The 27,236-nt window shown below is 47.2% G+C and overlaps 2 protein-coding genes across 2 annotated transcripts; one reads left to right on the top strand and one right to left on the bottom strand.

The window, feature by feature from the left end:
• Positions 1-11,123: 11,123 nt before the first annotated feature.
• On the top strand, positions 11,124-14,134 carry LOC123044734 (inosine triphosphate pyrophosphatase). The gene is made up of 8 exons (XM_044467578.1): positions 11,124-11,401; positions 12,645-12,709; positions 12,808-12,871; positions 12,956-12,965; positions 13,131-13,162; positions 13,245-13,357; positions 13,707-13,783; positions 13,860-14,134. Exons 1-8 carry the CDS (start codon positions 11,269-11,271, stop codon positions 13,993-13,995), a joined length of 630 nt encoding a protein of 209 aa, XP_044323513.1. The 5' UTR covers positions 11,124-11,268; the 3' UTR covers positions 13,996-14,134.
• Positions 14,135-14,166: 32 nt separating this feature from the next.
• LOC123044727 (shugoshin-1) lies at positions 14,167-16,166 on the bottom strand. Its single transcript, XM_044467567.1, has 8 exons — positions 15,774-16,166; positions 15,629-15,666; positions 15,431-15,518; positions 15,303-15,326; positions 15,115-15,183; positions 14,832-15,036; positions 14,670-14,739; positions 14,167-14,579 (listed from the first exon to the last, which is right to left on the bottom strand). Exons 1-8 carry the CDS (start codon positions 16,008-16,010, stop codon positions 14,348-14,350), a joined length of 963 nt encoding a protein of 320 aa, XP_044323502.1. The 5' UTR covers positions 16,011-16,166; the 3' UTR covers positions 14,167-14,347.
• Between the last annotated feature and the right edge of the window lie 11,070 nt (positions 16,167-27,236).

Raw genomic sequence — 27,236 nt, 5'->3', positions numbered from 1 at the left:
ACTCGTGAAAGCTTTTGCTTGGGTCTTGGTTGAACATCTTCTTCATCTTGTTCTTCTTCTTGGCCTTCTTCATTGTTAGCATTGTCGTTCTCTTGTCGTGGTGGAGAAGGAGGTTGTTGATGTTCGTCTTGGTGCACTTCCTCGTTTTCTTCATCTTGGTGTGTCCCACTCATGGATGCTTACGTATCAACTCTTGGGTCACCTTGTCGTGAGGTAGAAGCTTCCACTTGGACGGACGAGGTACTCTCCTTTACCTCCATTGGACGAATCTTGCCAATAGACAAGTCTTGGATTGCTTCCGAGGGATCTTTGTCTCCTACATCAATTGGCAATTGCTCTACTTGTGAGCCGTTAGATTCATCAAACTTCACATCTACCGTTTGTTCAACCTTTCGGGTGAAATTGTTGTAGACACGGTATGTGTGAGAGTTTGAGCCATAACCAAGTAGGAAACCTTCATGAGACTTAGGAGCAAATTTAGAATGACGATGCTTATCAAGAATGTAGAACTTTGAGCCGAAAACTCGAAAGTATCCAACTTAGGGTTTGTTACCGGTGAGGAGCTCGTATGTCGTCTTGCCGAGTAGCTTGTGAAGATACAAGCGATTTGTTGCATGACAAGCTGTCTCAACCGCTTCCGCCCAAAAGTGTTTTGGCGTCTTGTACTTATCAAGCATCGTTCTTGCCATCTCGATAAGAGTTCGGTTCTTCCTCTCAACGACTCCATTTGTTGAGGTGTGTACGTAGCCAAGAACTCATGTGCGATCCCTTCTTCGTCAAGAAAGGTATCTACATTCGCGTTCTTGAACTCTGTTCCATTGTCGCTCCAAACCTTCTTGATCTTCACGTCAAATTGATTTTGGGCCTTCATAGCAAAGTTTTTGAAGATCTTTTGGACCTGCGATTTGTCATCAAGAAAGAACACCCATGTAAATCTTGAAAATCATCAACTATGACCAGACCAAATGAGTTACCACCGAGACTCTTGTAGGCGTTTGGACCAAAGAGATCCATGTGAAGTAGCTCGAGTGGTCTTCTTGTGGTCATGATGTTCTTAGCGCGATGACTTCCTCCAACTTGTTTCCCTGCTTGACAAGCACTACAAAGTCTATCCTTGTCAAATATGACATCGTTAACGCCAAGGATATGATTTCCTTTAATGAGTTTGTCAAGGTTTCGCATGCCCACATGGCCTAGCCTTCTATGCCACAACCAGCCTTTAGAAGATTTAACTATTAAGCAAGTTCCAGGGTGAGCCTTTTTTAGTGAAATCGACAATGTAAAGATCTCCTCTACGTATACCGGTAAAGACCATTTTATGATTATCTCTACGAAACACTTGGCAGTCTACTTCAGTAAATAGGACATTGAAACCAAAATCAGCAAGTCTAGATACTGAAAGTAAGTTGTAGCCAAGAGATTCAACGAGCATGACATTTTGTATGGAGCTATCATGTGAGATGGCCACCTTACCAAGGCCAACCACCTTACCCTTTGAATTATCACCAAAAGTGACATACTTTCGAGGGCCGTCGTTTCCAGCAAGCTCACGGAACATGTCTTTATCTCCGGTCATATGATCAGTACATCCACTATCAAGGACCCATTCCTTTCCGCCAGCCATGTAGCCGCGAAGATTTGCCATAAGACCAAAGTGTCTCATCGCATCATCGAGATCATAGTCACTATCATCATCATCCTCATCAGAGTATCCATGTTCAACATCATCTTGTGATTAATCAATTCCTAGAGAGGGTAATTCATTAGATAAATGATCATTTCTATAGTTATCTTTATGAATTCTAATAGCTCTGGAAATAATATTGCTAATGATTCCAACATCTCCTTTGGCACTCGTAAGATTAGTAAGCTCAAATAAGCAGTCACCAAATTTGGGATCATTGGAACTCATCTTAATCAAGGCAATAGACTTATGGAGGATTTCATCTAGATCTTTCAAGGAATGATTTGGAAAGAGTTCCTCAAGAAATTTCCATATGGTGTAGGCACACTTAAGAGTAGGCAAACATCCAATCAAGTTTCTAGGCAAGCCTCTAGTGATAAGATTAACAGTTCTAAGATTGCAAATCATGTCAATTGACTCGTCAAGGGTAGGATGCATGGGATCAACATGAGGTGCACAAGGGCTAGCAATATACTTGTTCAAGTGATATTCATTGAAAATCTCAAGCATTTCATTTTTCCACTCATGAAAATATTCTCCATCAAGAATAGGCACTCTATGTCTAAGACTCCCCAAAGTAGACTCATCCATCTTCCTCCAATGGTGTTTAAACCAAGGCAATGGAGACCAAAGCTCTGATACCAATTAAAAGGATCGAGAAGAGGTGTCTAGAGGGGGGGGTGATTAGACACTAAGTGCTAAAAGTTGCAGTTTTTAATTTATTTAAGTTGAAGTGGAGTTTTGGCACAAGTTTAACAAACACAATACATATCAAGCAAGCATGCAAAGAGTATATGAGCGGAGGAAAGTAAAGCATGCAACTTGCAAGAATGTAAAGGGAAGGTATTGGAGAATTCAAACGCAATTGGAGACGCGGATGTTTTTGTCGTGGTTCCGATAGGTGGTGCTATCGTACATCCACGTTGATGGAGACTTCAACCCACGAAGGGTAACGGTTGCGCGAGTCCACGGAGAGCTCCACCCACGAAGGGTCCATGAAGAAGCAACCTTGTATATCCCATCATGACCATCGCCCACGAAGGACTTGCCTCACTAGCGGTAGATCTTCACGAAGTAGGCGATCTCCTTGCCCTTACAAACTCCTTGGTTCAACTCCACAATCTTTGTCGGAGGCTCCCAAGTGACACCTAGCCAATCTAGGAGACACCACTCTCCAAGAAGTAACAAATGGTGTGTTGATGATGAACTCCTTGCTCTTGTGCTTCAAATGATAGTCTCCCCAACAGTCAACTCTCTCACGGGATATGAGTTTGGTGGAAAGAAGATTTGAGTGGAAAGCAACTTGGGAAGGCTAGAGATCAAGATTCATATGGTAGGAATGGAATATCTTGGCCTCAACACATGAGTAGGTGGTTCTCTCTCAGAAAATGTGTATTGGAAGTGTAGGTATGTTCTGATGGCTCTCTCCATGAATGAAGAGTGGGTGGAGGGGTATATATAGCCTCCACACAAAATCTAACCGTTACACACAACCTGCCAATCTCGGTGGGACCGAATTGATAAACTCGGTCGGACCGATTCAGCAAATCTAGTGACCGTTAGGGTTTTCGGTGGGACCGACTGGATCAACTCAGTGGGACCGATGCGCTAGGGTTGGGGTAAATCCAAAACTCGGTTTGACCGATTACTCAAACTCGGTGGGACTGATTTGGGTAATAAGTGAAACAGAGAGTTGGCCAAGCAAACTCGGTGGGGCCGATTTCATATCTCGGTGGCACCGAAAATATTGCAATAGGTAACAGAGAGTTTGCAAGCCCATCTCGGTGAGACCGAGACCCCGTCGGTGAGACCAAACTGATTAGGGTTCCTGGCAGTGGCTATGTCAACTGAACTCGGTGGCTCCGGATAGAAAGAATCGGTGGGGCCGAGTTGGACTTTTGGTTTAGGTCATATGTGGATGTGGGAAGGTAGTTGAGGGTTTTGGAGCATATCACTAAGCACTTTGAGCAAGCAAGCCATTAAGCAACACCTCATCCCTCCTTGATAGTATTGGCTTTTCCTATAGACTCAATGTGATCTTGGATCACTAAAATAGAAAATGTAGAGTCTTGATCTTGAAGCTTGAGCCAATCCTTTGTCCTTAGCATCTTGAAGGGGTTCCACATCCTTTAGTCCATGCCACTTAATTTGTTGAACTTGTCTGAAACATACTAGGTAAAAGTATTCGTCCAACAAGAGATATGTTGTCATTAATTATCAAGATCACCCAGGGAGCACTTGTGCTTTTAGAGAGAAACACGAATCGCTCGGCCCCGACCACCCACCGTAACCGGGAACACCCCGATATTTTCCTCGCCCTCGCTTCTACCACTGTTTTTTCGTCATGGACGGCCCAAAGAATGTCATGCAGCTGCGCCTCCGGCCCGCCCAGGACGAAATGCCCATTTTCTGTCATGATTTTTTGTCATAGAAGTAGGACCCCACCATATCTATGATGACACCGTGTTTTGTCACAATCATTGTCATAGAAGTGTCATAAGTATGACAGAAAAAAATTTCGTTCGGCCCAAAATGTCACGGATGTGTCTTTTTTTGTAGTGCTTGTCCTTTCCTACTCCCTCCCCCTTTCCTTCTTTCCTACTCCGAAAAGGAAAGGGGAATCCTACTAGGACTTGGGAGTCCTAGTAGGACTCCCCACACTTGGTGATAGCCTGGCTTATTAGGGATGATAGACTACTCATATCAATAAGGAATTCCTTCTTTTCCGGGAGCCCATTCGGACAGAACTCCAAAGTTAAGCATGCTCAGCTTGGAGTAGTGTCAGGATGGGTGACCGACCGGGAAGTTGCTCCCGGGTGCGCACGAGTGAGGACAAAATGCACAGAAAAAGACTAGTATTGATCTGTGGGGCCAGTCTAGATCCCGCCAGGAGTGATGACCACCGGCGGGTATGTCCGGGGCGTTTCAAGTTGGTATCAGAGCCGACCCTCGCTGTTACACGGATGGTTGCGGATAGGTGCGTGGTCATGTTGTTCATGACGTTTGTGACCCGTCGTGGCACCCGGCATGTCACATGTACCGGACTGGAAGCACAGACGTTTGTGCCAAGAGGGAACGTTCCTGTGGCCCGACGAGGACGTCGGTTCCTCTGAGTGGGGGTGTATGTGATAGCCTGGCTTATTAGGGATGATAGACTACTCATATCAATAAGGAATTCCTTCTTTTCCGTGAGCCCATTCGGACAGAACTCCAAAGTTAAGCGTGCTCAGCTTGGAGTAGTGTCAGGATGGGTGACCGACCGGGAAGTTGCTCCCGGGTGCCCACGAGTGAGGACAAAGTGCGCAGAAAAGACTAGCATTGATCTGTGGGGCCAGTCTAGATCCCGCCAGGAGTGATGACCACCGGCGGGTATGTCCGGGGCGTTACATGGCGAGCCCCTAGGGGGTCGGCCTCCTCCTCCCCTCCTTTATATACGGGGGCAGGGGGCACCCCAAAGCACATCAATTGTTCCTCAGCCGTGTGCGGTGCCCCCCTCCATAGTTTACCACCTCAGTCATATTGTCGTAGCGCTTAGGCGAAGCCTTGCGCGGATCACATCATCAACACCGTCACCACGCCATCGTGCTGACAGAACTCTCCTTCATTGTCAACTGGATCAAGAGCTCGAGGGACGTCATCATGCTGAATGTGTGCTGAACACGGAGGTGCCGTACATTCGGTACTTGGATCGGTTGGATCGTGAAGATGTTCGACTACATCAACCGCGTTACTAAACGCTTTCACTTTCGGTCTATGAGGGTACGTGGACACACTCTCCCCTCTTGTTGCTATGCATCTCCTAGTTAGATCTTGTGTGAACGTAGGATTTTTTTGAAATACCACGTTCCCCAGCAGACCGCCCACCTCGGGCTCACGTGTCAGTGACGACGGTCGTCCTTTTTAAGCCTATCGTGCGCGGGGGGGGGGGGGCTGATGATCCACAAGTATAGGGGATCTATCATAGTCCTTTCGATAAGAAAAAGTGTTGAACCCAACGAGGAGCAGAAGGAAATGACAAGCAGTTTTCAGTAAGGTATTCTCTGCAAGCACTGAAATTATCGGGAACAAATAGTTTTGTGATAAGGTAATTTGTAACGGGTAACAAGTAACAAAAGTAAACAAGGTGGCCCAATCCTTTTTGTAGCAAAGGACAAGCCTGGACAAACTCTTATATAAAGGAAAGCGCTCCTAAGGACACATCAGAATTGTCGTCAAGCTAGTTTTCATCATTCTCATATGATTCGCGTTCGCTACTTTGATAATTTGATATGTGGGTGGACCGGTGCTTGGGTACCGCCCTTACTTGGACAAGCATCCCACTTATGATTAACCCCCTCGCAAGCATCCGCAACTATGAAAGAAGAATTAAGGTAAACCTAACCATAGCATGAAACATATGGATCCAAATCAGCCCCTTACAAAGCAACGCATAAACTAGGGTTTAAGCTTCTGTCACTCTGGCAACCCATCATCTACTTATTACTTCCCAATGCCTTCCCCTAGGCCCAAACAATGGTGAAGTGTCATGTAGTCGACGTTCACATAACACCACTAGAGGAAAGACAACATACATCTTATCAAAATATCGAACGAATACCAAATTCACATGACTACTTATAACAAGACTTCTCCCATGTCCTCAGGAACAAACGTAACTACTCACAAATTATATTCATGTTCATAATCAGAGGGGTATTAATGTGCATAAAGGATCTAAACATATATTCTTCCACCGAATAAACCAACTAGCATCAACTACAAGGAGTAATCAACACTACTAGCAACCCACAAGTACCAATCTGAGGTTTTGAGACAAAGATCGGATACAAGAGATGAACTAGGTTTTGAGAGGAGATGATGCTGGTGAAGATGTTGATGGAGATTGACCCCCTCCCGATGAGAGGATCGATGGTGATGATGATGGTGACAATTTCCCCCTCCCGGAGGGATGTTTCCCCGGCAGAACAGCTCCGCCGGTGCCCTAGATTGGTTCTGCCAAGGTTCCACCTCGAGACGGAGGCGCTTCGTCCCAAAAGCTTCCTTCTGATTTTTTTCCAGGGCAAAAGACACCTTATACCAGAAGATGGGCATTGAGGGGCTTCTACGTGGCCCACGAGGCAGGGGGACGCGCCCTCCACCCTCATGGACAGTGGGTGGGCCCCTTTGGTGCTTTCTTCACCCAATATTTTTAATATATTCCAAAACTGACTGTTGTGGAGTTTCAAAACTTTTGGAGTTGTGCAGAATAGGTCTCTAATATTTGCTCCTTTTCCAGCCCATAATTCCAGCTGCCGGCATTCTCCCTCTTCACGTAAACCTTGTAAAATAAGAGAGAAAAGGCATAAGTATTGTGACATAATGTGTAATAACAGCCCATAATGCAATAAATATCGATATAAAAGCATGATGCAAAATGGACGTATCAGGGGCGTCCTCTTCCGCTTCCAGAAAGCTTCCGTCCCCATCTCACTTCCCTGCCGCAACCCTAGCCACCCTAGTCAAGCCAGATGGGGCTCTTCTCCGGTGCCAGCAGCAGCAAAGCCAAGGGCAAGGCCCCCGCCATCCCTTTTCCGCCTGAGCTCCCTCTGCCTCCACCGGCGCCAGCTCGCCGACCGAGGCAGTGCGTCAACGTGCCAATGCACCAGGTGGAGTGGCACTGGTAGAACCGCGTGCCTCTCCCATACCCTGATGTCACCCTGTCGCACGACTGCCATCTGGATCCGGAGAGGATCCCAGTGTCAAATAGAGCCCACACTTCATGTTGAAATATCGTCATCTACTCATGATGCCCAGCTGGAAATCATTGCTATCTACTTTGAAACTGGCTCCATGTTATTAAAACAAGGTGTAGAGCAAAAAGAACACGATCAATCAGTTGTCTGCATGACACTAGCGGAACTAAAAATGTTCATGAACCAAAACTTCAATCAGTTCAGTTTCAACTTTGCAAATAGGAACGGTAATAGAGCAACTCATGTATCAGCAGGTATGGGATGTTACATGATTTTGTATGAAGTGTTAATGGCAGATAATATAATCCTTGATGTAGAAGCTTTACTGACGAGCGAGTTCATGTAATAATGTAATCGGATGCATTTGGTTAGAAAAAAGAGTTATTTCAATGTGCAATAACTAGAGCATATCTAGACACATCCTAGAAAGCAGACATACCTAATTCTTAAACTAAAGAATATCCCACATGTTACTACGTAATTGATTGCAATGTTTATCAAGCGATTGCATGAAACATGAATAGTTGAATTTATAATATATGTACTAAAACTAACAATAAATTGTATATATTGTATTTGATTATTGTGTAGTTGAAAAAATTATTGAATATAAGTGGCATACTAATAGATTTTTCCATGCATGCTGAGTGAAACTTCAATGAGGAGGCATGTGTGGTGAGGTAGGATGTGTGCATGGGATAAAACAATAATAAAAAACTTTTTTCCATACATATTGTGACGGGTCTGTGATGGTATGACATGTGTGCATATTAAAATAATAATGATAGTGTGAACCAACATATGGTTCGATGGTTAGAGGGTGGGGTATTCCAGCCCATCAGGGTTCAAGTGCTAATGCTTGCGTTTATTCCTGGATTTATTTCAGGATTTTTGGTGATGCGCATTCAGTGGGAGGAGCCGTTCCCGTCGATGACGAGATGCCTATGATGACTTCGTAAATTTCAATATGATGTGTCGGCTCAGTCTTTCGGAGGTGCTCATATGGGTAGGATGTGCGTGTGTGTTCATAAGGATGAGTGTATGTGCGTGTATATAAGCGCTTGCGTCTGTACTAGTGTGTTCAGAAAACAATAAAGATAGTAAGAGCAACTACAATGGGCCGACCCAAACGGACGACACATTCGTCCGCTTTTTGTCTTGTCCGTTTGGGTCGGCCGCCCGTCCGGCGTCCGTCCAGTTTTGCATTTGGGTCGGCAGTGCGCCCAACGCGCCGACCCATTTCATGACCGCATTCAACTTTTAAATAAAAAGGGCCTACGGCCGATCATGCCAGTGGCCATGTCTCATGCCGGCACCATGCCAGCGCCGACATACAATGTCGGCTTTAGAAAATATCACGAAAGTTCATGCTGGCGCACTCGCCAACCGGCCAGTACACATGTCACCACATAAAAAAGGGTGGGACTTGAGTTTGACCACGTCATCGCGGCTCCCGTGGTCATGCCGGCACACCTGCTGGCATACAAAAAAGATGACCCTCGCCGCCATAGATCACTCGTCGTCGAACTTGAGCATGTTGGCCAGCATCTTCTCGAACCACGACCTCTTCCTTGGCGACACAGTGTTGAGATCCACCTTCATGATCTCCACCTCGGTCATCATGCTCGCAAGAGCCACTTCTTTCGCCTTGGTCTTGGCGTTGGCGACCTCGATCTCTAGCATCTTGGTTTGCCTTTCCGCCTCAAGCTCGAACAACTTGGCTTGCTTCTCGGCGTTAAGATCAAGCCTCCTCCTTTGGATCTCCATGAAAGCATCCATTTGCTCCGCCTTGAAACGCCGGCGCTCCTCCTCCCTTGAGTCCTTATTCATCATGTCGTCCACGCTTGCGATCAAGGCGTTGGTGGCCGCATCTCGCTTGTCCTCCTTCTTGGAGTTGGTCTTCCCCCGCGGCCGTGCCGGCTCGTCCTCCCCAACATCCTACATGGCTTTCTTCCCCCCACGTGCCTTGAGTGCAACATATTGCGCCTTGAACTTCTCTTTGTCCTTGATGACCCGATAGCAATGGGAGAGGTTGAAGCACTTGCCATTGTGTTGAACCTTGAATGCCTCCAAAGCTTGAAATTCCTACAAAATGTTTCCATGCAAGCATATGGGCAAGTGATAGCAAATGAAGACGTAAAAGGATGATCTTGATGACACAAAAGAGGGCGATATCATACCATGTCTTGCATGCCTATGCCGCTCACGGGGCGGGCCTTGACGCTCTTGTTGGATCACCCCCCACCGCTTGGAAATGAAGACCCACCCGCGCGTGCTCACAAATTGGTAAGGTGAAAACTTCTTGCGCTCACGAAAACTCTTGGTGCACACGAGTCCAAAAGGTTGAATGCTTTTGCTCGGCGCCCGTCTTTGGGTCTTCTCCAATGTCTCGCCAACACTCGTAAAGAAGCTTGTCCTCGGCAGCTGTGTACGCCTTCGTGCGCTTGCTCTTGCGCTTCGGCTAGGACCGGCGACTTGGTTGGCGAGCTCGTCCTCGAACAAAGGCTCCACTTTGATGTCGCACTCGTCCTCTTCCTCTAGCCCATAGTCGTCCGGGAACTCGTGGTCGAGGGGGAAGCCGTCCAGGTCGATGCCGACCTGATCACGCATGAAGGCCGCCTGATCGGGATCATAGCCAGCGGCCGGCGTGAATGCCCACGGCTGTCCTGGCTTTGTGTCTCCTCGGGATCATAGCTATCGCCCGGTGCACCATCCTCGAAGATGAGGTTTTGCATGTAGTTCTCGTTGACGGCGGACGGCATTTCCTCGAACAGGTTACGAGCGTCCGGGAGCCCGCCGGCCGGCGTCTGCCGCGCGCGTTTCCTCGTGCCGCCGGATGACAAGCCACCGACCACCGAGGTGGCGTTAAGGTCGATGGGCACGGGCGCGGGCGTGGAAGGCGCGACCACGCTCACGTCGGGTGAGCACTCCCCGGAGAGGCGGGAGGCCTGCGGGTAGACGTGGAATCCGGGGACCGGGTTGCAAGCCGACGTGCGGGTTGAGTCGGGCAGCACCATCCGAGGAAACGCCGACGAGCCGGTGCTGGCGGCGGCGACGGCGGCTTGGACGAGGCTGTGCTGGCTAGGGTTTACCCCTAGGTCCTAGCATGTAGAGCGCATCTTTCTTTGCCGCCGCGACGCGGGGGTTGGTGAACTCCAGCTGCGCGGCGGCGACGGCGGCGGCCTGCGGGGCGGCCTCATCCCTCGCGCCCGCGGCGTGCCTCCGGCCCTTCCTCTTGGCCGACTCCCTTACCCGCTGTTCGGGCGTCAACGCCTTCTTTGGCTTGGTCGCGGCAGCGGTCTTGCGCGGGGCACGAGGCTTGCCTTTCCCGGAGGGGGCAACGACGCCGGACGAGGCGAGGGAGGCGAGGCCGGCGGTGGCGTCGAGGTCGAGGTCGATGGCGTCCTCCATGGCTGGTTGGGGGGCGGGAGCGCGCGCGGGCGGGAGCGTTTATGTGAAAAATGGGAGAAAATGATGGTGGCTGTCACCGACCGGCGGGCCCGGGGAAGGAGTAGACGCGCACGCGTGTCCATCTCGTGTCCGCGCCGACGCAAATCCGGCTTAAAATTAAGTCGGAAATGGATCGACCGCGGACGAAAAACGGACACACGTCCATTTGGGTCGGCGCGTTGGGCGAACGAAATGGGTCATCCCATTGGAGTTGCTCCAAGGATCTAGGAGTATATAGGAGTGTTATACTTGCAAAACCGCTAAAACGAAGAAAAGGGAAAAGAAGTCTAATCGGGGCCCTAAAACCAGTGACAGCCGCCGTCGTCGTGGACCCTCGGATCCGCAGGGCGCAGCCTTTCTCCCGTTTCACGCCGGAAGCAGAGCACCGCGCAACACCGCATCATGTCGGGCGCGGTGGCGGCGGCGCGAGTGCTGCCGAAGGCGGTGACCTTCGTGACGGGCAACGCCAAGAAGCTGGAGGAAGTCCGTGCGATTCTCGGCTCCTCCATCCCCTTCCAGTCCCTCAAACTCGACTGTAAGCTGAAGCTGGCTCCTGCTCTTTCTTCCACCCCCTCTACCTCTCCTCCATTTATGTATGTACAAGGTAGCAGCATATCAGTGAAAGGTTTAGTGCTAGAGTAAGGATGCCTAGGACTTGCTGGTTGATGGGAGTGGCGTGGCTGCGTAACCGTGGCTTCTTATGGTGCCCGAACCCTAGGATAACACCAATCTGTAGGTACTCCTATTTGACTTTGTTATCTGGATCATAAAAATTTGCTTTGTAGTTAGCGCACAACAAACATATAACGGGGAATTGGTTGTAGCTGAAAATTGTGAATTAGGAATAGTTGCTTCACAGCTTCGGTTACTGTCTCCTACTGTTTTAGCTTCATCGAACCGTACGTTTCCACGGATAATGATAAAACCATGTGTTTTCCATGTTTAATACTCCGTCCATCCCAAAATTCTTGTCTTAGATTTGTCTAAATACGGATGTATCAAGTCACGTTTTAGTATTAGATACATCCGTATCTAGACTAATCTAAGACAAGAATTTTGGGACGGTGGGAGTATTCACCCCCAAAATCTTGGGTGTCTTATAACCCAAATTTAGGACAGATGATGACATGTGCCCTTGTTGTTCCGCTTATTTTTCCTTCTTTAAATGGTGTCGATGTGCATCGATAATGTTTAGGGGAATAGCACACTGACTTTCTATGCCAAAATTATGCAACAGTTTAGGGGTATGTTTGGAGGGAACAGGTGGGAATGCAATAGGAGTTCCCAGTTAAATATAGCCAGTGGACTTGTGATTCATGTGATTAGTTACTGTTGTCATGTGGTCTTCATATTGCCTGTAATTATTTATCTATTGTATTCTGGTATTATTACTGGCTGAGAGGTAGGAAGTCCAGATTTTTAATAATTGTGAAGATATCGCATTTGCATTCTGGGATTCTAGTTAAGGTATAAAATCCAGATATTATGATCCATAGCAGTGACGAACCCTCTGATGGAATTGGAATCTGGACCCATACACTTGAATTAGGATCCTGATGCCCTACATATAATAATTCAGCTGGGGATGGACTAAGCGTGCTCATTTTAAATAGGCAATAGTGATATATCAAATTTCAAAATATGGTTCTGATGGAAATCATGCAAGTTCCTCTAAGTATGTGATTTCAGTTTTGAGAAGTAAGAAGTCATAAAAAAAGTAACACCGAAGAACTTGTTTTTTTTTTATTGATGGTATTATTCTCTGTTAAATATCGCAGTGCCTGAGTTGCAAGGTGAGCCAGAGGACATATCTAAAGAGAAGGCCCGAATGGCTGCATCTCAGGTACCTCTATGTTTTTCTAATACTAGAATAATTATGCAGAGAATTTTATTTAAGTTGTTTGAACTCTTGTTAATGAATCTGCATTCCTCTTTGAGTAGATAAATGGCCCTGTACTTGTCGAGGACACCTGTCTATGTTTCAATGCGCTCAAAGGTTTGCCAGGTAACCGATTTGCATTGTTCTTTCTTTTCACTTCCTAAATGAATTCAATGTGCTCTATATGATATAATTTTCTTTGTGCTGCAGGGCCCTATATGTAAGTCCTTTTCTTCTCCAGGCACTATAACATATTTTCTTATTACCAAGTTACAGATAATAAACATCCTTCACCACTATACCTTATTGAGAAAATGCTTTCAGATATCCAGTCTAACAAATCTCTTTGTTCCTTATCTGGATGTTTGCACACATGAATGTACAGAAAATGGTTTCTAGAGAAGATTGGGCATGAAGGTAATATGGCTACTCAATTCTTGTTTCGTTCTTTCTAATGTTTGACTTGGTGAACTCATGCATACTATTTCTGCAATTATAGGTTTGAACAATTTGTTAATAGCTTATGAAGACAAATCAGCTTTTGCTATGTGCATCTTTTCGCTTGCTCTTGGACCAGAGGAGGAACCGATCACATTTGTTGGAAAAACAGCAGTAAGATGTCACTTCTTGGAATTTTCATCTGAAGTATGACGTGTATGCCATATCCCTCTATAACCTGTATGCCTTGGAACTTGTATTTTCTGATGTATTTTGTTTATAAGTGAGTAAAGTAGTTTTTACATTCAACACAGAGAAACACTGTTATCTTGTTAGATTTTTTTTGAGGGGTTGTTATCTTGTTAGATTATCTTTCTTCATGTGCACCTTGGTTAAAGAAACACATCATAGCACTTTGATCTGTTCTGGTGCGTTATTTCAGCAAGGACAGTAAGATCTGACGCCATATTTTAGTAAGAAAAATGCAAGCGAGCGTGTTTGAGATTTCCTTCTCCATGTGCAGGGGAAAATTGTACCTGCCAGAGGCCCTGCTGATTTTGGATGGGACCCTGTATTCCAACCAGATGGATTTGAACAAACGTGAGTTTCATGATGATTTCCATTGCTTTCACGCATCACTTGCAATTATGTACTGACAGGTGGGCATGTAATACAGGTATGCTGAGATGCCCAAGTCAGAAAAGAATGAAATATCTCATAGGGCGAGAGCTCTTGCACTGGTGAAAGAGCATTTCGCTTCTGCCAATTATGAAGTTCAGAGTGGCTTGAATTCGTTTTCAAGCACCAAATGAGCAAAAGATTTCGTGTTAGAGAATCTTCCAAGCTCTCTCTATATGTACTCGTTTCTCCTGCAACTTTTGGTGACTGTTATGATCAGATTGTGGGTGTACTGAATTTTTGTCAGATGATGTTCTAGATGAATTTTTTGCATCGTGTCTCTTTGCCAATTATGAAGTTCAGAGTGATGAACAAATTAGTGAATCTGGTTTGCCAACACCATTCTTTCACACTACAATCCAGATTTTTCACACCAAACACACGCTGGCTGCGCATCTGCAGAAGCAGAAGGCAGCAAAGAATAAGTTAACTCATTATACATAATCTAACTGGATGCAAAAAACTGCAACCAACTTGTGCTACTGCTTAGGGCCTCCTAAGCTTAATGTTGACAGGCATCTCCTTGTAGGAGGTGACCTTCTCTGTGGCCCGCCGGAGCGGCCTCCCCAGCGACGACCTGCGTGGGAACTGCACCGATGAATCCAGCTCCCACGACGTCTCCTTCTTGTCATCTCCACCGCCGGCGGTGAGCTGAACGTCCTCTATCTCGAACAAGTCTTCCCTGCGCCCACTCGGCTGAGGCGTTCTCATGGACTTGCTGCAGAAACAGCAAGAATCAGTGGCTGAACGGCGTTTCCTCCCAGATCGAACATTTGATGATTTTAACGAGCTTGTGGGTGTTACTTACCGCCTCTGTGCGCTCTCCCTCTCCTTGGACGCCGCCACCAGCTTCGTCGGCGCCACCGCAGGTCCCAGAGCTAGCAAAGAACATGCCAATCAGAATCAGTTAGCATGGCCACAAATGTGAAGAGATGTATGTGTCAAATACTGGTAGGGATATCATTGTTACATCGAGATCTCAGCAGCCTCTTCCGGCTGGCGTTGCAGGTAGACTTCTTGGCACTGGCGGCACGCGACGCATCCGAAGCGGGCTCCGCGTCTCCATCCTTGAGCTGTGCAGCTGCTGCAGCTCTGTCGGCAGCCAAGTGGCGTGCCGTCTCGTTCGCGCTCTTCTGTTGCTGGAGTCTGCTGCTCTTCAGCGCTTTCTTTGCCTCCTGTCATTAGGGGCATCGCGGTTCAGGGCACATGAACAGAAGCATCATGAACATTTGGCATCAGATGATATGATATACCTCAAGTTCCGATGATTTTACTTTGAGGGCAGCTCTGGAGCAGGTAAGCTCATGTTGTAGCGATTTCAGCTTCAGAAAGATAAGAAGAAAAACATCGGCTGATCAGATCTGAGAATGTCATGATCAAAATTTTCTCTATAAAATGTGAGCACATGTTGTCAAGATTGACCAAAGAAGCACCAACTTACCCTATTTTTGCCAAGATTTAGCTCCTGCGAAGCAAACATTTCAAGACAGAGATTAGCCTCGTGATGAACATGTTCAAGTCCACGGTTGGAAAACGGGGATAATGGAGTTTCTTGCAGGGATAACTTACTGCTAACATCTGGGAATTAGCCTGCGCAAGCTGCCAGTTTGCCAGCCGCAGATTCTGGAGCTCAGCCCCGCTCAGCTCTATGAACTTGCTGCACGCACCAAATCAAACCAAATAGAGTCAACACCAGAACACTCGCACATCAAGAAGCCCTATCCATCATAGACAAACGAGAACAATCGATGCAGGCAAATTACTCACTCTCTCTCCTCCAGGAGCTTCACAAGATCCGAGTTCTCCTGAAATTACAGAGACGGGGATTCGAGAAAAAGAAGCAGCGTTAGCGACCACGATCCATCATACTGATAATAACCAAGAAAAAAGAAAGACGGCGGACAAATCTTGCCTTGACCAACCGCGCGACTGCATCCACGCCGTCCGCGCACCTCGACCCGTCCTGATGCCCCTCATCGGCCGCCGCCTCCAGCGGCCGTCTCAGGTTGGTGATGTCGCAGAGCGTCTTCCTCCTCGCCGAGGTGGCGCCGAGCTTCCGCATGGCGGCCATGGCCGCCGCGTTCCTGGTCTGCGGCACCGCCGCTTGAGCCGGGTTGACCTGCTGTGGCGCAAGAACGGCGGTCTCCATGGGATTTCGGTCACGGGGACGGCCAAAGAGTGGGTCGCCAAGAAGGGAAGGGGAGAGATTGGGGAGCCGGAAGCTTGGGGGAGAGAGAGAGGGATTTGGTCGGTCGATGGATCGGAGATCGGAAGAAAGGGAAAGGGGCAACGGCTAGTAGGGGGGCAACGGGTATATGAGGGGGCCGGCGTAACGTTCGAATCGGAGGGTTTGGATCAGGGGAGTGGACGGAGCGGATTGAGCCACGGAGGGAAGATCTACGGCTGTCGTATCAAGTGGGTATACTTGGGTAGAGACAACGGGTTTGGGTTTCACAAAGGCAGTAGGAGCCATGTTGGACGCTCCACCCGGCTATGCAATTTTGTTTAGGGCATCTTCAACGCTCCGGGACACTTATTTGTCTGCGAACATGCTCATGGAGAGGGACAGTGGAAGTTGGTCATCCAACCTTTTCCGCGTATATTTCAAAGCGGATTTGAACAAACCAGATGATTCTCAATCAAACACGACGAAATTCACTTAAGTTCAGACATGATTTGCATAAAATGGACGGTATTTCATCCGTTCAAGTAAAAAAAATTGATTAGACTAGCTAACCTGGTACGTCGTCCCGAGCTGGCCGGCGACACCTTCGTCATCATCCTGTTGTTGTCCGAGTAGTCCTTCCAGCTACGTAAGGGTGCTGCCGCAGCATCCCTGCCTAGCACTCACAGAGGAGCCCCTCTACTTCCTCCTGTGTCGTGCGGAGAGCCGACTTAGCCAATGTCGACCATGATCAGGTGCCCTGTCGGCCTTGCCCCTATCGCGGTACCGAAGGTGTCGTTGAGTGACCACTTCTCGCTAATTACTTTGGTGATCCGAAAATGGAGAAAAAAGGATTTTCGCCTTTTTCCTCATAGGTGACCCTGAGTTATCGAAGCGACGGGTGGATGGTGCCCTTTAAGCTAGGGTCTCAAACAAGCTTTTGTTAAATAATTAATTCCAGCTTGTGACCGGATCGTAAATCAAACTGACACACGAAGAACACTTGCAATAAAAATAGGCATGGGCACGAGATCTGACGGGATCAAATATGATCTTAATTTGCGATCTAGAAGTCGCCCATCAAGATGTGCTTACTACATATTGAAGTGGGGGATATGTGCAAATTACGTCTTGACCGGCGCGCATCCTTTATCAAGAGTCAGTTGGCCAACCGAAGGCACTGTCCGTCACGCGGGGTTCCCTCGATAATTAATATTGCAATAATCAGACAAAATCATTGGACGTTTATTGACTACACCTTTTGAATCCCCAGGGATATGATCCATGTTACCATATTAAAACCTTTCTGTCACTAGTGTTCAGAATAACACTTCACGGTCTCCCTGCCCTTTGTCTCTTCATGGCTCATTCTCCATGATCTTGGGTACCTGTAGGGATGAAAAACACAAATGAGACAAGAAACAACTATAGAAAAAATTTATGTTACGCATACGATATGCTAATTCAAAGTCCTTCCATTGATCCTCCAACAAATACTTCGGGTTGCAAGGCACTTGCCTCAACCCATACCTTATCGAGGAACCCACACATGGAGATCAGATCACACGGAGAGCACATTGAAGAACACATTATGAAGGTAGATTGATTGATAATATGTCTTACAATGGATGCCGTGTGTGATAGACGATTACAAATATGACTAGATGGAGGAGAACAATGGTGAAGATGAAGGTGGTGGCTATGGAGAAGGAAATGGCGGCGGCAAGGGTTGATGGAAATGAAGACGATGATGACTAATTGTTCTGCACTTCCCATGACTTGGTCCGTCATCCATTTTGGCCTTGACCCCCTTTATAAAGTTTGTTCAAGTGGATGAGGAGTCTCCGTTTCCATGTCATGCGACCGCTCATACGAGCTAGCGCGGTCGCATGGAACGCCGTCTTTTGCTCTGTTTCTCCAATTTACTCCTTTTCAAGTATTGGCTTGATTTCGTCCATAAATACTCCATTTCCCGCGGGAACAAAATAAAGAAAGATTTTTGGAATCGTATGCATTTATTAGTCATTGGTGGCAATAGCGGAGCGACTATCTCGGTTTTAATGAAATATATCAGTTTAAACTCAGGTTAGAGGAGTGTAAAAATAACACTCATCACTTGCCGATCTTGGCGAGCTCCCCATCAAGCTGGTGGTGGCCCTGCATGACCGTGTCTGTGATGGTCAGCGACTAGTCACGAGCCTAGGCCTCCGTGAGGTTGGGGTTCGTGTGACCCATGCCGGCGCCTCATCGTATTTGGCAAACACTAAACGGCTTGTCGCGCTACCAACCACATCGCTCTCTCCTCCGTGGTGACGATGCTACGCGGCGACAAGGAGCCACCATTTCAGCGGCCATCGAGGCAGTGGAGGAGGCACCTGCGCACCTTTGTAATCGTCGACAACACCTCCTCCTTCACAGCCAGAGGTGTGTTTCTCCGAAAGAACGCCGAAAGATCCTCAATGAGATTCACTCTAGATATTGTGGTCACCATGCAAGTTCCTGGTCACTGGTCGCGAAAGCTTTTAGGCACGGATTTTTATGGCTTAGTGCCCGCGCTGGCACAGAGCAGATATTTCGCACATGTGCTGGTTGCTAGAGGTATGCAAGACAAGACCATATGTCGGCTCAGGCTCTTTGGATGATTCCAATCACTTGGCCTTTTGCGATCTAGAGGCTTGATATGGTGGGACCCTTCAAGTCATTGTCTTGCAAGAAGACCCACCTCTTGGTCATTGTTGATAAGTTTACCAAGTGGGTAGAGCCAGAGCCCGTTAGCAGTTGCGTCATGGAGACAACAATGAAGTTCTTGAAAAAGATCATTTATCGCTTTAGATATCCTCACAGCATCATCATAGATAATGGCAGCAATCTCTCTAAAGGAGCAATGTAGAATTCTGCAAGAAGGAACATATCTGGCTTGATCTAGCGTGAATGGCACATCCGCAATCCAATGGGAAAGTAAAAGCGTGCAAACCAGGAGTTGTTGCATGGTATCAAACCCAAATTACACGTCCCCCTTGAGCGTACCGCGGGTTGTTGGGTTGAAAAACTTGTTGCTGTGTTATGGAGCATAAAAACTACTCCCGACAGGTCAACAAGCTATACGCTGTTTTTCCTTGTGCATGGTGTAGAAGCTGTATTTCCAAGTGACATCTGTCATGACTCGCCAATGATTTTTGCGTACGTGGAAACAAAAAACAATGCAGCTTCTCAAGATTCCCTTGATTCCTTGGAGGAAGTCTGCGATCTTGCAACATAATATCAGCAAGACCTACACTGCTATCATAGCCGTAGAGTCTGAAGTCGCACTTTTAAGGAGGGTGACTTAGTACTACATCTTATACAAAAGCAGACTGGGATGCACAAGCTTTCCCCACCATGGGAGGGGCCTTTGGTTATCAGCAAAAATCTGCATAATGGGTCCTACCACTACTGTAGGAAGGTCCTAAGCGACACATATATAGGAGACCAATCGACCAAACTATGTGTGATGCATTAATCGCAAACAGTATCGTAATAAAATCGTCACCAATGAAACGGACTATGTGCAATGGTGGATCCATCAAGAACGATTCATATTAAAGTCATGTGTGCAAATCATGGCATACAGTTGATCCATACAAACTATTTGTGATAAGCCAAAACAATAGAAACGGTCAGCGAGATTAAGGTGTGTGCGATAGATGGCACACATGTCACTCAGATGAACTATTTGCGATGAGCCAAAACAACAAAAATGGTCAGCCAGATCAAGGTGTCTGCTATAGATGACATACACGTCACTCGGATGAATTGTTTGTGATGAGCGAAAACAACATAAACGGTTAGCCAGATGAAGGTGTGTGCGATAGATGGCACACACGTCACTAGGATGAACTGTTTGTGATAAGCCAAAAGAAACATAAATGATTCAGCTTAACCAGATGTGTGTGATACTCGACAAACATGTCAGCAATCAAAATTGTGTGGGAAGACCAATAATAACACAGACGATTCCTGCTAATAAGTTGTTTGTGTTGTGGGCAAACGCTTGCTGGTATACAATTGTCAGCGATTGATGAAATCATCACCGATGGGTTCCGTAGTTTAGTCCGTGTGCGATGTGATTTGCTCTGTCTACACAAGATCTATGCTCTATCTACAGAACAACAATATCTATACTTACAAGAACATGATTGCATAACCAAATAAAACATCCAATTACATAAGTGACTATACATAACAGTTGCACAAACCTCAATAAACAATTACATGCATACTAAACTAGAAGAACGATCAACTAATCATCTACTCCTTGTAACGCTGCCGCCACTGCTCTGTGGCTTGATCCCTTGCCTAGGGTAGGACGAAGGCATTTCCTCATGTCAACGATCCGCATGTACATCTTGTAGCTAGTGTACGCGTCCTTGGCCGCATTTGACATGTTTTTCATCAAGTCTCTGCACCCAGGCACTGTGCTAGCCGGTCTTGTTCAAAGGGATCATACGATATTTCCTGCCTAAACGCTTTCGTCTGCAGCTACAAGCCATTATGGGCTCTGGCATAGTGGACTATGGTGTAGGGAACTGCCCAGGGTTAAGGGGACTTCTTCAGAAAAACTATGTCTCAATCTTTCGATCATCGAGGTGGTTGAGTCTTATGGGGAAAAGTGCGCAAACCTTTGCAGAGTGTATAAACTAATCATTATTAGCCATGTCCCTGGTTATGGAAAAAATTGAGTATCTAGAAGTGAATTATTGGTTGATCTCATCACCATATATTAATTTAATGAATTGGGTTCAATAATAACTTGGAATTTTTTTTTGAAAGGAGGAACCATCTCATTAGTGGCGGAAACTTTGTAGCAATAATTTAATTAATTTGATGTAGGGAAAAATTAGCTTTATGCAAAAATAAACTTAGAGCCTCCACCATCCATATTGCATATAGAGGTAGAAATTTTATTATTATTCTATAGTGTGACTTTGCCAGCATACTCCATGTGGTGACCTACACGACTTGTTGGTGCAATATCTGCCTACTTTGTGTTTTGGAGATTGTTGGCAGAAATAGGTATGGACTGATTTGTTTGCTAGTGCACACAGAGACAAAAGGTCCATACATGATCGAAGAGAATGCTGTCTCCGGTGCTGAGTTCGAGGAACTTCACAGAAGCACTTTTGCGCTGAAGAGAGGAATGAACTATATGTGACGAAGTCACATAGTCGAGAAGATTGATGTGAAGAAATCGACCCCTCGAAAGATTTGATTCGGTACTATCGTCCCAAAAATTGACTGAAGTGATGGAAGTCAAAGACAAAGTGAAGACGTAGAATTCATTTCGTTGTTCTTCTTTCATCCTTTCGAGTCATAGGACCTTTGTACTATTAAGAGGGCCATAGGTTCTGGAAGCTTAGATCCGCTGTGATGCTTAGCCAAAACCTATGAAAATTGCGAGAGAAATCTCTTTGTGTTCCGAACAAATACTTGCCAGCGAGAGACTATGATCTTCTTCGCTGCAAGAGATTTGTCTCAGACCGAGGAGTTAGAATTACTTGCTGCTCCGCAAGCAATGTTACCGTTGTGCTCAAATCTGACCGTTGGACTCGTGCCATTCGGCCATTGGCTGATCCTGATGTCTAATTTGGTCATTTCCCATCAGGGAAGGTTGCGGCTATAAATAGCCACCCCGCTCCAACATTGTCCGTTGGCTGCTCCGCTTGAGATTTTTGAGAAGATTGATTTGAGCAACCCCTCTCCGAGTGATTTGATTTTAAGATCCACTGAGAGAAAAATCAAGAGCCCAAACTTAATTAGACACCGGTTTAGCATCACAGTAGTTCTGAGTGAGAGTTCTTGTACCTATTACTCTTGAGAGTTGTGCACTCTCTAGGCAGATAGGTTTCGGCTTCAAGTATTGAAGAGTCATTGTCTTCATCAAGCCTGATGTTTAGCAACCAAGAGTGATTGTGGTTCACGAAGGTCGACCGAAGGTTTGGAGATCGCCAACAAGGATCTACCACGAGTGAAATCAACATGAGTTTATCTTCCGTGTTAAGTCACGACCCCTCTAACCAGACGTAGCCCTTTGGCAGAAGGGTGAACTAGTCTACCAAATCTCTGTGTCGCCATCGAGCACCACTGGTTCTATCTACTCTACTACATTTCCTTCAGCAGTTTATATTCGTGCTTTGTGCCGATAGATTACTTGATCATTTTGTTCTGTTGTCATCATCCTGTGTATCTGTGTTCATCCTGATTCATTCTCATCGCCTGTATTCATTCATTACCATCTTATTCCTCGAATTATCTTGTGAAATCGTTCCATAGTATTTCTTTCACTGCGTACCATGATGTGTCTGTTGGGAAGCGTTGCATGGAAAACAAAAAAATTTCTACGCACATGCAAGATCTATCCATGGAAATGCATAGAAACGAGAGGGGAGAGTGTGTCTATGTACCCTGGTAGACCATAAGCGAAAGCGTTTATCAACGCGGTTGATGTAGCCGTACACCTTCACGATCCGCCCGATCAAGTACCGAACGTACGACACCTCCACGTTCAGCGCACGTTCAGCTCGATGACGTCCTCGCCTTCTTGATCCAGCAAGATTGGCGAAGTAGTAGATGAGTTCCGGAAGCACGACGGCGTGGTGATGGTGGTGATGCAACTATCTCCGCAGGGCTTCGCCAAGCACTATGAAAATATGACCGAGGATGAACTAGAGGGAGAGGGGCGTCACACACGGCTTGGGAATCGTGGTGTGTGTTGCCCCTCTCCCTCCTCTCATATATATAGGTGGAGGGGGGACGGGAGGCAGCCCCTAGGGCGCCCCAAGTGGCCGGCGCCTGCCCTGGCTGAATCCCCCCTTCCATATTTGTGCATGGGGGGAGGAAAGGGGGCTGCCTACCTTTGGGGCTCCTCCCCCTTCCTTACCTCCCTCTTTCATGCGTGGGCAAGGGGTGGAGGGGCTCACCAACCCCCTTGTGGGATGGTGTGCTTCCCCCCTTTGGCCCATAAGGCCCATCGGTTGCCGGTGGCCTCCCAGAACCCCATCCGACACCCCGATAAAATACCTGGTACTTCCGAAACCTTTCCGGTGACCAAATACTATCATCCTATATATCAATCTTTACCTCCGGACCATTCTGGAGCTCCTCATCATGTCCGTGATCTCGTATGGGACTCCAAACAACATTCGGTCATCAACTCACATAACTCATACAATACTATATCATCAACGAACGTTAAGCGTGTGGACCCTATGGGTTCGAGAATGTTGTAGACATGAACGAGACACCTCTCCGATCATTAACCAATGGCGGAACTTGGATGACCATATTGGTTCCAACATATTCTCAATAATCCCACATGGAGGTTCATGACTCTAGTGTACTGGCGGACCCCTCCCCCACCTCCCACACACACACAGAGACACACACACATCCGGCACCACCACAGCCACTCTGAGGCATGTCAAACATTTTATGCAGTGAACATGTGACCAAAGGTGGAGTGTCGTGTTAAATTTTTTTAAAAATAGACATCATTCGACCGTTTTTATACATTGATTGATTTCCTAGGGATTTAATGCGCAAAAATCAAATTTGAGCTACATGTGCACCAACATGGATTGCAAAATCATATGTGTCCCTGGGTGCATGTTTCCCTGTGCAAGAGATTTCAAAACATTGAGAATATAGATTTTTTAAATTCAGTAAATCCAAAACTTAGTTTGAAATTCATGAAACTTATCATGGTGTCATATATGGACACCAGTAGACTGCAATATTATATTTTTTCGTCAAATTTGAGACCCGTTTTGATATAATCTTCTTACAAACGGGAGATTATTAAAAACTGGCAACCAATATCTCATATGGATTATTTATTCGGACCATGTGCGTTAGACCGTGCCATGCTTCGGTTAAGCAGTAAAATGGCATAATCAATCCTCAAGAAACCAAAAAGTATATGTGCTGCCGCATGCCCCGTGTGTCGTGCGAGCAAGGCGTGAGTTGACGGGACGCATGCAAGCAGTCCACCACGTAGGCATACCGGGAGGCGTGCGTGCAGGTGTGCGTATTGATGGGAGGCGTGCGAGTAGCTGTGTGAGGTGCTGGTAGGAATGGCAGAAGTCCGCCGCGCATGCTCACCGAGAGGTGAGATAGCCTTTGACTGCCGACCGCCTCGCTTCCACTAGTCCGTATTAATTGCGCGCCTGAGCTGCCGGCCATAATAGGCAGCCTGATGCGGAGCATCCTACGGTCATCCCCATGGACCCACCATCGTCTCACGAAGTGCCAAGAGGACCCATGACTTGAGCTAGAGCTAGAGCTCTCGAGACCGAGGTGACTTCTCTCCTTAGTGATATTTCATATGATCCTCTCGAGACATGGCTACTACCTAAGTCCGAGATGTTGTGCGTGATTAGGTACCAAGAGGACCCTCCCGAAGATGCACGTGAAGACGGACAAGCCGCCAAGTTCACGGATGAACAGAACCAACGAAAGGAGTCAAGAACAACTCCCAGGCCCCGGACATCCGGCCAGGACCCCGGACATCAGGCCCCTGGAAGCGTCTACAGCAGCAAGGAGCCAGCGGCCAAGCCTATAGGACCCGAACATCCAGCGTCCGGCCCGGACATCCGCCCCCCGCCCGGAAATCCGGCCTCCCGTCCGGATATCCGGACAAGCTACAACAGAGAACAGAATGGAACCCCCGCCAGCCCGGACATCCGGCCTTCCGCGAACACCCGGACGTCCGGCCTCCCCTGTCTGCGCATAGTGTAAGGGCCCGAGGCCCGTGTACCCCTTCGCCCACCTAGACTATATATACTCTTCTTCTACCTATGTTTTAGGGTTAGCGTTGTGATAGCTCATTTGAGAGATAGAGCTTCACTCATCCATATCAGATCTACTCCACGAGAGAGACTGCGGCCCCTCTACGGAGAAGATCCACTTGGATTCAAGACCTCCTCGCAGAGAAGACCATCAAGACCTCCTCACGGAGAAGATCGTGCTACTTGTATCGTCCTTAGTTGTCCATGGATCTTGTATCTTCCTTTGTGTTCATGGATCTAGCATATGTGTGACTATTTCTTGTTGGTTTAGTGTTTCCTCTCGTGTTTCCCCTCGTGATTTCCCTCGTTTTCCCCCTCGTGTTCCTCGTGTTCTTCGTGGGATCCGCTCCTTTCGTGAAAGATCGGCCCCTAGGGTTCCTACCCTACACCATATTGGTATCAGAGCCACGTTGATCACGATTTCGGAGCATCCCCATTGTGTTTCTAGCCTTGTTTTTGTTGATTTCGTCCCTATTTCGAAAATTCCTCACAAAATAGCCCCAATTGTTTTTTGTGATTTGTTGGTGAGATGAAGTTTTGTTGGATTTGATCCGCGGATTTCGTGTGTTGCAGGTAGATCTAGTTTTGCTTCCACTTTTCCCCAATTTCCATCCACAAATTCCTTCGAATTTTGCCCGGATTTGCCACCTTCCACGCGGAGTTCGTCCGGATCCAGAGCCCGGACATCCGGCCCCTGGCAGCAACATCTCCATCCACGCCCCTTTTACCTCCATATTTCGCCAAATTTTGTTCCGATGTCCACATATACTCCCGCATACCACCACCACTTCCGCATAGCACCACCATATACCACATACACAACAATCGCTTACCACTACCAACTCCGACAATTTTGTCATGTTTTGCCTTGAGAATTTGAATTGCGGTTCCGTGTCCTATTTGTGTTTCGGCTATTTAGGTACGGTTCGACATCAACATCACCACCGCTCATCTTCGCCATGGACGCGTCATCGACAACAACCACTTCACCAAATTTGACACCATCAACCGTTTCTTGCTTACAAGGAACCAACGAACGGTAACATCATCTTGGTATTGGATACATCATTCTTGCCATTACATTGATAGCCTTACTCCTTTGTGTCGCTTACCCATCAAGACTAGCCTTTGAGTATTGCCGGCAACGTGACTTATGCACATTAGTGATCATACTTCCCATAACATACATACATCATTGGTGCATATCTTAGTATCATCTCTTGTGTCACAAGGTTGTCATCACATACACAATTGCTATATTAGTTTGTGAAGCATTGCATGAGAAAAGAGCTCCAACAACAAAGAGCCAAACAAGCTTTTAAGAAAAAGGGAAAGTGTTGGGGATATTACTACCAGTATGACCCGCCCAGGAGGGGCCGGGTCAGCCCTAATGGCGGGTTACACAAGAAGCCCAATAAACATTCAAGATGATAGCTTATTAAACATATAGAAGGCCCAAAGGCCTGGGGCCGGCTTAAGGCCCGATATTTTAAACCGCCGTATGTAAGGAAAGACTTGTAAGGAAAGGCATGTAAAGGAAGTCACCGAGCCGGACACGATTATGAGCCGGCCGGGACTCTATAGGCCACCAGGCGTCAACCCATGTATATAAGGGGATGACCCGGTGGCGGCTTAGGGGAAGAAAGAACGAGATCGATAACCAAGCCGGCGAACTGAGCCCCTTGGAGATTGAAACCTCAGCAATACCAATCCCAACTAGACGTAGGCTTTTACCTTCATCGTAAGGGGCCGAACTAGTATAAAAGCTCTCTCGTGTACTTTGTCCCGATTAACCCCTTTAAGCTTCCTAGTGCAATGGCTCTACGACTAAGTCCTTGCCCTAGGACATCTGCCGTGTCAACTCCACGACAGTTGGCGCCCACCGTGGGGCCAACGCACGGTGGATTTGATTTCTTGAAGGGCAACTTCGAAGGGCTCAAGGGATAAGTTGTGGGCCGGATGACCAAGAGTCGTCACGGCAAGCTCTACATGGACGACGAAGGCTGGGGCCCCGAGGCCGGCTCAATCGAGTACGGGTACCGGGTCCCCTTCAGCGGAATTCACGTATTCATCGGCCGGATCGACGAGTTGGGCCCTGAGCCAGATGTCCACACCAACCTCATCGAAACGGCTCAGCGCACCAGGACCACCCGTGTTCAATATGTTGTGAAGCATGCCTTCGTAGGCTGCATACACGATGGTGAATACTCCGAAGGTTCAGTGGAAGGCGGGGAGACGGCCATCTGCTCTGATACTGCATCATCAACAAGTGAGACGGACTCATTGTACCAGCTGCAAGACGGCATGCTCGGGGGCTGTTCCGATGGCAGCAGTATTCCGGACCCCCTTGAGCCGCCGAATTGGGTCGGAGTCTTCATGGTGGGTACGC

This window comes from Triticum aestivum, chromosome 1A (genome assembly GCF_018294505.1).
Source record: "Triticum aestivum cultivar Chinese Spring chromosome 1A, IWGSC CS RefSeq v2.1, whole genome shotgun sequence".
Lineage (NCBI taxonomy): Eukaryota > Viridiplantae > Streptophyta > Magnoliopsida > Poales > Poaceae > Triticum > Triticum aestivum.
This window is presented reverse-complemented; position numbering and strand designations above follow the sequence as displayed.

Coding starts and splice junctions, on each gene's coding strand:
- LOC123044734 (XM_044467578.1), top strand. CDS start 11,269: ATGTCGGGCGCGGTGGCGGCGGCGCGAGTGCTGCCGAAGGCGGTGACC. Junction 12,710..12,807: donor CCCGAATGGCTGCATCTCAG/GTACCTCTATGT, acceptor CTCTTTGAGTAG/ATAAATGGCCCTGTACTTGT. Junction 13,784..13,859: donor CCAGATGGATTTGAACAAAC/GTGAGTTTCATG, acceptor CATGTAATACAG/GTATGCTGAGATGCCCAAGT.
- LOC123044727 (XM_044467567.1), bottom strand. CDS start 16,010: ATGGAGACCGCCGTTCTTGCGCCACAGCAGGTCAACCCGGCTCAAGCG. Junction 15,327..15,430: donor CTAATTCCCAGATGTTAGCA/GTAAGTTATCCC, acceptor TTTGCTTCGCAG/GAGCTAAATCTTGGCAAAAA. Junction 14,740..14,831: donor GAGGCTGCTGAGATCTCGAT/GTAACAATGATA, acceptor GTTCTTTGCTAG/CTCTGGGACCTGCGGTGGCG.